Raw genomic sequence first — 10,831 nt, forward strand, 5'->3', positions numbered from 1 at the left:
AAATATTAAGGCCATGTTGAGAATACAAATAAATAGAATGTTACAGAATTTCAAAAAATTGTACCTGTCAATAGAGATTCTGTGCTTTCCATAAATTGTCCGTACTTTAGACGAGTCAATTCTAATTTTTCGACAATGTGAACAAACCTGGGGAAATATTGTAAAAACTTCAAATTCAATAATTGTTTTGAATTTGACAGAGGATTTATGACAATCAAAATGTAGGCCTATTGTTTTAAATTTAAATGATAGCTTTACTTACTATGTTAAAATCAACCTCTTTGGGGTCTTTTATTTCTTTCTTCTTTTCAGCTTCAGCATTTTTAGCTTTCTTAATCATATCTAATTGATAATCCATAATTTCTTTCTTAATTTCTGATAATTCCTTTTGATTGATTACATTAATAGCCTCTTCCATTATTTTAGTTCTCTCTATGTTACTTTGTTCTCTTTTTATAACATCTTCTGTAGCTAAGAGAACTGTAGCTCCACCTTCTTTCCTGCACCTTCCTGAAAACAAACAATATCATGAAAAACAAAATATAAATATAATATTGGAGTTAAAACAGTCAAGTGTTGTGGAGAAGCAATATCTACCATGCTTTACCATATCTGTATATATATATATATATATATATATATATATATATATATATATATATATATATATATATATATATATATATATATATATATATATATATATAAATATATACACACACACACACACATATATATATATATGTATATATATATATATATATACATATACATATATATATATATATATATATATATATATATATATATATATATATATATATATATATATATATATATATATATATATAAAATATATATATATATATATATATATATATATATATATATATATATATATATATATATATATATATATATATATATATATTTATATATACACACACACACATATATATATGTATATATATATATATATATATATATATATATATATATATATATATATAGTATATATATATATATATATATATATATATATATATATATATTTATATATACATACATATATATATATATATATATATATATATATATATATATATATAACCTGGGCAGCAAAATCAGCCAATCTATGCAAGAATTAATAAGGTTGCTATGCCTTAACTGTCTTATGACCTATATGGAAAACGTTTGTCATCTCTACCACTACAAAAATTACTATTCTAAATTCAAATGTCAAGGTGGACTTGTATGAAAAGTCTCTAAGACCAATACAGACAGGTCATAGATCTTCTTTAACAACTGCCACAGGCAGATTTTAGGATTGAGGTGGTAGGACAAAGTGTCTAACCTGTGGAGAAGGACAAGGTAGGAGTCTATGGCAGCACAGATTAGAAGAAGGAAGAGGTGCTGGGTGGGGAAAACAACTGCAAAAGGCATATACAAATGTCAGACATTTGAGTGAAATACCCAGAGATGCCAAAACAGCTAAGGAGCTCAGTGATGTCTTGGGAGACAGGCTAAATACACAGATAGTGACTGGAAAAAGGTAAAATAATGGGTGAGGCCCTATGCTCCACAAGGAGTAAAGAGGACAATATATATGTCTATATATTCAAATATATATAAGTATGTGTAGGGAAATTGGTTGGCCATTTTGTGGTGCTGAAGAGAGAGGGGTATTTGAGTCTGTATGTGTGTTTGTAAATGGTCAACAGAGGTAAAGCTAAAAAGAAAAAATCCACACCCTTGCTAGTTTCCAAACATAACAAAATATTGGTTACTACTGTATGTGATAGCTTCTTCCTTGTACAGTCCATGTACAACAAAATGGAACATTAAAAAAAGGCAAAGTAGTGTAAGATGCCTCTAAAAACATATTACGGCAACAAAAGGGCAACCAAATGAAGTAGACTTCACAGCACATTGGCAGAACAGCATGATAAATATGGACAAATTTATAACTGCATTCCAGATTTTCCTGAAGAATAATTGACAGTTTTATACAGGTTTTACACTATGTTTGCTTGATTGCGAATTCAGGCCCACTGAAAATGATACATTTTAGATATTGATTGTTATGATATTATAGTATTGATTATTTGACTGGTTGATTTATTAAATTTTTTTATAATAGAGTCAAGTGCACAATGGTTGTGAGCATAAAAATAAAAAATTACTTGTCATAAAGTTCATCTTGTTGTTACAAGTTATAATACAGATTGAGAATTCGGTACAATAAAATAATTTGACTGTTTCTGTTTTATTACATAGTTATTATAATTTACCTCGAGTCTGCAAGGTGGTAACTTCATTGCCAATGTGATTGTATCGGATAACTAAATTGCAGAGTGGAATATCAAGACCTTCCTCAGCAACAGAAGTAGCTACAAGAAGTCTAATAACTCCAGTCTTAAATTTTCAATAATCTGTTTCTGTGCCTGTTGTGACAATCCTATTGATAATTAAAATGAAAATATATCAAATATATATCTAATATATATCAAATATATATGTATATATATATATTATAGATATATATATATATATATATATATTATATTATATATATAATATATATATATAGATATATATATATATATATATATATATATATATATTTTATAGATATATATATATATATATATATATATATATTTATATATATATATATATATATATATATATATATATATATGTATATATATATATATATATATATATATATATATATATATATATATATATATATATATATGTATATATATATATGTATGTATACATATATATATGTTATGTATATATATATATATATGTATGTATATATATTTTTTTTATATATATATTTATATATTTATATATATATATATGTGAATTTGTTTTCTTCTGAGATCAAAGTAACGCTCGCTATGGTTATGCTAGTACAAAAACATAATAAATGAAAATATATAGAAATAATGTGGTTTTATAAAGCATATGTTCTTTGGAAATCAGCTGACTTAAGCTTACTGAAGATGCTGGTGGAAGTGTAGCTGCGGAGCTAAACTTTGTACTCTTACTCTCTACACTGTTAACGCTTGACTCTTTTGGTCACTTGGTTCAGTTACACTCTAAGTGTTACACTTTATCCCTAAAATTTAAGGCACTTAAGACGACTTAAGTAAAATTCACTGAAATGCTACTTAATTATGTTTTACTTTTGCTTAATTTTAATGACTGTTTTTCTCTTCACTTTTCTTGTCTCTTTTGACAAGCTTTACTTAATTTCACATACAGCCAGTTTAAAACAAAACCTGTTTGATAGAACTTTTTGGTTAGCTCATCATGTATCTTCTGATCATGATTTTTGAATTCATTAAATACTGTTCAGTATAAGATTTTAAACAATTTCAATGTTAAATAGCAAATTGATGGTGAAAAAATTCATTTTTTAAGAAACTCTAAGCTGTTAGAATTAGGGTCATTTTGTATATATTTTTTTAATTTCCTCATTTGATATTTAGTTGTTTAAAAGTGTTTAGAATGTATTATATTTTTCTTTTGTATCATTTAGTTGTACCTATTTTGGTATTGAACCTTTCTGAAATATCAGTAATTTACTCTTAGTTTATTAGAATACCTAGGAAAAGAATATAATAAAACTAATTGTTGGAGATAATTTTATAGGCCTACTTTGCATAAAACACAATTTTTCCCTTTTGCAGATAACAATTACTTTTCAACAATTTATTATTTAGCCTACCTCCCAGAGCTTCACTAACATTTGTTCCAGTTAAAACTGAAGCATTTAGAAAACTTTTGTTGCCTCTGTTCAGCCAAGACACAAGAGCTTCTGCAAGAGCTCGTGTCCTAACAAAAATGATTCCGCGCGAATTTACTCCTTTATTAATTAGTCTTTCTTCTAATGTGTTAGATAGGGTTAAAAGGTTTGGGTTTTCTTCTCCCTGTCCATTTTCCACTAATTCAACCAATTCTGAAAATAAATTAAATAAATAATGGAATTATCTATAAAACAAAATAACATAATTATACAGAAATTATATTTTTATTTCTTTAATTCACATATTTGAATGTTACTTATTTTACATTACACTAGATAATCAGTTTACATAAACCTTAAAACTATTAATGTTCTGAGAGTCATAATGATAATTGATTTATGGAGGTTTTAAAAACAATAGCAAAAGTTATGTTTTGATTAATATTAAAAGCATCAAAGCTAGAATCGTATTTAATAATTAGTTCTCTATTTAGATATTTCAGTATTGATTTTATTGGATAAAAACTCATCTTTTTCAACCTAGTAGGAAGTAATATAATCTACAAAACAAAAGTAACAGTCTGAAATGTATCTTATCACAAAGCTTTAACCACCCTTTCTGTTAAATTAAAATATATGCATTTTGCTAGTTTCAAAAATTTCTAGCACACATGAAGATTTTATATTAAGCTAGCCAAGCCTAGAAAGATGAAAAAATAACATAATTTTTTTAATATTGGTAATGGGAGAAATTTATTTTAAAAGCAAAAACAGCAGTTTATAAGTTTACAGTATATTAATTTGAGATGTATAAGTTACAAAACAGTGAACAATAATTGCCATAATAAGACACAAAATGTCTTTAATTCTTGAAACTTAATTTTAACAGTTACTTTTATTGTAACAAGTTTCTGTGACTTGTAAAATAATTGTCAAAATATTTGAGTGGGATCCAAATGAATGTAAACCTAAATAACACATTTTGAAAAACCTTATCATGTAATTTCTTCTTTACTTTTAGATCTACCATAATCAAGGAGAAGTGACTTATTAAAAACTATTAATTTTATAGAATGCAGTTTTAAATTGTGAATAGAAAATTGTGAACTTAGCAACAATGAAAGATAAAATTTCATTTCTTAAAAAATTCTACCTTCAAAATATCTATAAAAAGTAGCTTCGTCTTGGGGTTTATTTTTGTAATGGTTGAATTTATCAAAACTGTTTGACAAATATGGCATTGCATCTCTGAGCTCGACTAAATCATGGGTTTCCAATGCGAAGTTGTACACCTAGAAATAAAATGTAGCATAAATGTTTTTTATCATTAGTAAAGTGGCACCATGGTGGTTGGTTCCAAAGTTCCCCTACACCTTAGCAGCTGAGGTCTGTTGATTGAGCATCCGGCAAAGGGGTAAAGTCAAGGGTACTACTTGAATTAATGATCAAACTGCACTAGGGGCATACACTGTGCACCAGCAGTTGTGTGCCTGAGTATTATAGTGCCCTACATTAGGGAAATATAGTGAGCTATTACAAAGACTAAACTAAACAAGGGGTGCGATTGGCTCTCCTTTTGTAATGTAAATGGTGACTCCCACAGGTGCCCTGCAATGATCTTGATACCTGGGTGATCGTTGAGTGGTATTCTCCCTTACCCTTTAGGAAGGTGAACAAGATATTCATACAGCACATCCCGGGCAATAGTGTAAACAAACCTGTGCCCCAACAACAAACAAGAATTGTAGTGTCAACATTGTTTACATTTAAACAACTTCAGCTCTAAACAAACAAATGTTATAACTTTGGTATCTAAGAATAACTTATGTTGCAGACTGATACCGTGTGCTGATATTTGAATGGACCCTCACACAAAAGTGATGTTTGATGCTAGTCTTAGTAAATTACTTGTCTACATTCAGCTAATTCATTACTTTGTAGTTAAACATGCATATCGAATTAAAACACATAGAAGCGTTTCCAAATTAAAAGAAATAATAAATACATAATGGATAAATACTTTACTGATAACATGTACTTAAAAAACAGAAAATACCTAACAGATACAGAAATATAAATCCAAAATGTTAAGTAGCACATTTTTCTAAGTTTTGACTTATTTTATAATATATTTACACCACGTCTTACAATGTTTAATCAAGAATAACATACAATTTTACCTTTAAATATTCTGAAATGATTATCAGTGTTCTAACATTCATATTGGTCTCTCCCTCTAGATCACTGATGGGGTGTGTTGTTGCTGCATTGTTTAATTGAACAACCCATTGCCCATAATTTTGACTTTTTCTGTCTGTTGGCTTTGTTTCTAACAAATCTAAAACCTTCTGATTATTTAGTTCTGAAAAAATTTGAAACTCAATGATTATTTTAATAGTGTATATATCATGTAGTGGAAAATATTCCTAAACTATACAAAAAAAATATGAATTTCAATGAGACAAATTATAACTATAGAATTATGTTTTAAATGAAGCCTTCTATGAAGAATACTAGAACTTTGAAATTCAGACCATTAAAAAACAGTTTTTAAATTTAAAATGGATGTACAACTTAATAATTCGATATTACACATTGTATGCAATTTCACTTTTTAAAGCTAAAATATACCTAGAGCATGCTTGTCAATCTGTTCTTCAAGCTTCATCATAATTGAATAAACTTTTTTAATACATTCATCCTCTTCTTGTTTTTCCAATCTTTCAGGAACACCTCATTTTAAAAAAATCAAGATTTCAATTCAATATAAAGTAACAATAATCACATATATCCAAAAAGGAATTATTTATTTTTTTTATTTAGTAATTTCTCTAAAGCTTTTTTTAAAACCAAAAATGTAGTTAGACATTTTAAAAAATAGTGTACTAACAATCGTCTGGTTTTGGTACAAAGTTTTCCAAATCATCTATGTTATCTTCTACTATAGAGAGTTTGTACACATCAAGGTTGCCCATGAGTGAAATTATACTACTGACAGCTTGATCTAAATTGTTTGCTTTTTCAACACCAACTGAAGCAGTAAGACCAACAACCTAAAAGAGGCAGAGTATTTTATCTTAAATATTCAACTCTCCATCATAATGATAATGAAAAATTTTAAAAATAAATAGTTGAATGATGAAAAATAAATAAATTTATTACTAAAATCTTAAAAAAGAAATAAAATGAATTTTAAAACAAATTAAACCTGAGGTAGGCTTTCCATGTGAGTATGTGTGTCTTCTTTATGTTTGAGATTGATGTAGCAGTTCATTAGAGTATTGTATGTTTCCCCTTTGCGAGTATGATGACATTCATCAAATATCAAAAGTGAAAACTCATTTAACTGAAAGTCTTTAAACTGTATATTATTCTGCAGTATCATAGGTGTCATCACAACAACATCATTTGCATTAAGAACACTTATGAGGTTTAAGTTATCTTTGCTCTCTCCAGTAAGAATTGCTGTCTAAATTTTAAAAATTAAAAATAGTAAACATTAACAGTACAATTGTAGTATTAAGGTGGACTATAAACATGAAAAGATGCATATTTAGTTACTTTAATGGTGGTCTTAATTTAACCGTTTTTAAGTGTAATATTAAAGAGTTCTTTTCCTTTCTTATTTAAGTAGCTTCATTGCGTTATGTATTTTTTTATGTATAGAACTGCCTGCAATGAGCATATTTTGCTTAAAAATAGGGTTTGATTGGAAATATCAGTTTTGACTTTAGTTTACAACTTTACTTTTGAGTTGATGGGATAAATGTAAACTTGTCCTGAACATTGGCATTTTTAAAACATTTCTTTGAATTATTATTTACATATTTTGTGTGCGAACAACATCATTTGTAATCATTATGTAATTATATTTAATTTAATGTACCCTTCATGAAAGACCTAAAATTGTTGACAAAGTCAATCATTTTCTAAGAACAAACCTTGAAACAATTAGGAAGATAATCACTTAAAACTTTATGCTGCTGAGTTGCCAAGGGTATTGTTTTTGCCAAAAATGCCACTTTCTTTTTTGTACCAGTAGCTAAAAAGAAATTAATGTTGATGATTATGTATTGTGTTTCAACTTTTTAATTGATATTTTAGTTTAAACTAAAAGTTTTAATTTACCTTCATGGTTTGTTAAATGATCAAAAATTATGTATGCTGCAACCAAAGTCTTTCCAGAGCCTGTTGGTGCACATATAATTGTATTTAAGCCCTTTGTGGCTGCCTTTTCTGCCAATTCCAATTGATATGTCCTCAGATGTTGTGCATCAATGTGCTCAAAATTGTTACTTGCATGTCCTAAATTCATATATATACAAACTTAAATAAATTAAATATATATATACTCTTTTTTTGGTTTAAATTAACCAAAGTGTAATGGTAAAAACAGTTGATGCTGATACAGATGTAAAGATAGGGATAGAAACAGAGAAAGGGGTAGAAGTAGAGATATAGGTAGAAAGAGATATGTAGAGATACATAGTTACAAGTATATATATATATATATATATATATATATATATATATATATATATATATATATATATATATATATATATATATATATATATATATATATATATATATATATATATATATATATATATATATATATATATATATATATATATATATATATATATATATATATATATATATATATATATATATATATTCTCTCCACTACATAAAATTTCATTTAAGAGATATCAGTAGGTATTTGTAGATTATACTTACCTAATATTTGTGCGGCATTCATAAGAAGTGGCTGAGTATCCAGCAGTTCAGTATTATTTGCTGGTAAATCAGCTTCTTTATTATTTTCTTTCAAAAAAGATATTGTATAACTTTTTAAATATCCATTGGGCTAGTAAATTAAACTAATTTTAAAATGCAATAATTACATTTACTTTAACACAGCTATATCATATTTTTAAAAATCACATTATCCTAAAACTCATGGATAAAATATCTTTAAAAAAAAGAAACACTTATTGAGTATTTGAATGATAATTCATTGGTGAAATTACTGACCTGCAAAAGTGTCACTTTGTTCAGTTGAATCAGCACATACACTAGAAAAATCACTAACAACACTAGGAGGACCATGTACTGGTTTTAGATGGCATTGATCAGGGATGAGTGGACCAACATTGCGGGGAGTTTTGCGAAGTGTTTTATCAATAAACTCTGTCTTATCTTCGTCTAAAAAAATTTAAGATTTAAAAATAGCTAGTTGAAATTGTGCTAATGTGTGCAAAAGTTTTACAATAATATGTTTATAATGCAATCATATTTTTAAAACCAATTCTACACAAGAGTAACGTAGCAAATTTCCTCCAACATAATTAGCATGCATATTATTTGTCAACATTTTATGCACAATTTGTAGAGTAGGCTGCTTTTCTTTCTGGATTTGCCTCTATAGCCTTTGTTTTCCAAGAACATTTTGCTAATGTGTTTTAACTCTGGTTTTTTTTCCTGCCCAACCATGGGGTTCCCATAATGCAAACATGTTTTTTCTTTAATCAACTCAATTTATTCCTTCTATAAATACTTTACTCTTACTACAGCAAGACAGAAATAAGTTCAATTAAACAATGACAGTAGCAAACTTTTGTGTTACTTATAAAATTGTGATATTTTTGAACAAAAATAGATGACAAAGATTAAATTACCTGCCAGTTTAGATTGTTCATTACTATTTGCAAACTTAAACTGCTTTGGTTTAGAACTCATTTTCCTTTTGTTGCAGTTTTTCTTATGGCTGTGCAGTAATGCAAAAAATTATTTTAGTTACAAAATAATACTAATTTTACCTTCAAATTTATCATATATTTTTTAAAAATCTTAACATTAAATTTGTGGATGTTTGTTCTTATCAGTCTTTTTTAATTGTATTGATTAATTTAAGTAATCATAACGACAGTTTTTTTAAACCTTTATTGTTTATAATCTTTAAAAAGCTAAAGATTTATGGTAAAGCAGGCATAGATCTCTATTGTTTCTGAAGAAAGTGTCAACATAATTCACTCTGAATAGTGGAGTAGAGGGACACAGAGAAATAGTAATACAGAATAATCTTGAGGGTGCTAGCTTTTAAAGTTCTTTTTTAAGACAAGAGATAACACCTTAGACTAAGGGCCTCAGACATTCTTTTTTTTATTTTCTGCTTTGATGTCATCTACTTAAAAAAACATCTTTTATCTAGCAGCATCAGCATTTGTATCCAACAATTAGAATTTCATATACTTATTTTAATTTTTTTATTGACAGATGGCAATTTTCACTATTCTGTATGTAATAGTAATGTGGTTTATTATCAATGATAAAGAATGCACATTAAAGTAAGTTGTTGTGAGTCAAGTCATAATGCATGGTTAAACTCACACATCATTCAGAATTTACGCGTTTGATTTTGTGAGGTTTATTGAGATATTTTTCCTTGAATAGAATTAAATGACCTTACCTTTGAGCAAAGAACGACAGCTAGCTTGTCAATACTAATGAATTTTGATTAATTGAATGTGTTTATAGCAAAGATTTAGTCCCAGTGATAAATGTATGTGGTAGACACAGCTTGCACAACTGTACAAAGAGAATGAAAAATGGAGGATTTAGATGAGTGTCTGAATTACTATAAAAAACCAACACTAGGGACACAGTGGACCACTACAGTCAATGATTAACCCAAACCAGGGTTTACACCTGGCAACCTGTGACACCTGGGAATTTATCTAGGGGTGTTCTACCTCACAATAATGGAGTCTAGTCAGTTGATGAAACTGTTATAAAATGCTGCAGCACTCTGGTGTGTAAGACAAACATCTATATCTATATATCTATATCTATATCTATATATCTATATATCTATCTATCTATATATATATATATATATATATATATATATATATATATATATATATATATATATATATATATATATATATATATATATATATATAGGGCCTATATATATTTAAGTAGGTAGATATATATATTTATATAGAGACATTGATAGGCTTAACAAACAGTGAATAAATCATACACAACTAGATCTAG

At 27.1% G+C, this 10,831-nt stretch overlaps 2 protein-coding genes across 5 annotated transcripts in view; both read right to left on the reverse strand.

The window, feature by feature from the left end:
• LOC131956614 (antiviral innate immune response receptor RIG-I) overlaps positions 1 to 10,831 on the reverse strand; it is a 66,263-nt gene that overhangs the window by 29,365 nt on the left and 26,067 nt on the right. The window lies entirely within an intron of this gene.
• The window catches only part of LOC131956615 (antiviral innate immune response receptor RIG-I), an 11,323-nt gene continuing 873 nt past the window's right edge, over positions 382 to 10,831 (reverse strand). For both annotated transcript variants that reach the window (XM_059321138.1, XM_059321139.1), the window contains exons 2-15: positions 10,239 to 10,357; positions 9,448 to 9,536; positions 8,804 to 8,974; positions 8,507 to 8,593; positions 7,892 to 8,068; positions 7,705 to 7,805; positions 6,972 to 7,232; positions 6,654 to 6,816; positions 6,395 to 6,496; positions 5,944 to 6,125; positions 4,917 to 5,055; positions 3,746 to 3,976; positions 2,292 to 2,458; positions 382 to 510 (exon numbers count right to left, since the gene is read on the reverse strand). In XM_059321138.1, coding sequence (XP_059177121.1) covers positions 2,391 to 2,458; positions 3,746 to 3,976; positions 4,917 to 5,055; positions 5,944 to 6,125; positions 6,395 to 6,496; positions 6,654 to 6,816; positions 6,972 to 7,232; positions 7,705 to 7,805; positions 7,892 to 8,068; positions 8,507 to 8,593; positions 8,804 to 8,974; positions 9,448 to 9,508 — 1,743 coding nt within the window. In that variant the 5' untranslated portion in view covers positions 9,509 to 9,536; positions 10,239 to 10,357 and the 3' untranslated portion in view covers positions 382 to 510; positions 2,292 to 2,390. The remainder of the gene's footprint in view (positions 511 to 2,291; positions 2,459 to 3,745; positions 3,977 to 4,916; positions 5,056 to 5,943; positions 6,126 to 6,394; positions 6,497 to 6,653; positions 6,817 to 6,971; positions 7,233 to 7,704; positions 7,806 to 7,891; positions 8,069 to 8,506; positions 8,594 to 8,803; positions 8,975 to 9,447; positions 9,537 to 10,238; positions 10,358 to 10,831) is intronic.

This window comes from Physella acuta, unplaced genomic scaffold, assembly GCF_028476545.2.
Source record: "Physella acuta isolate Inbredline_101_S28 unplaced genomic scaffold, ASM2847654v3 ptg001163l, whole genome shotgun sequence".
NCBI lineage: Eukaryota > Metazoa > Mollusca > Gastropoda > Physidae > Physella > Physella acuta.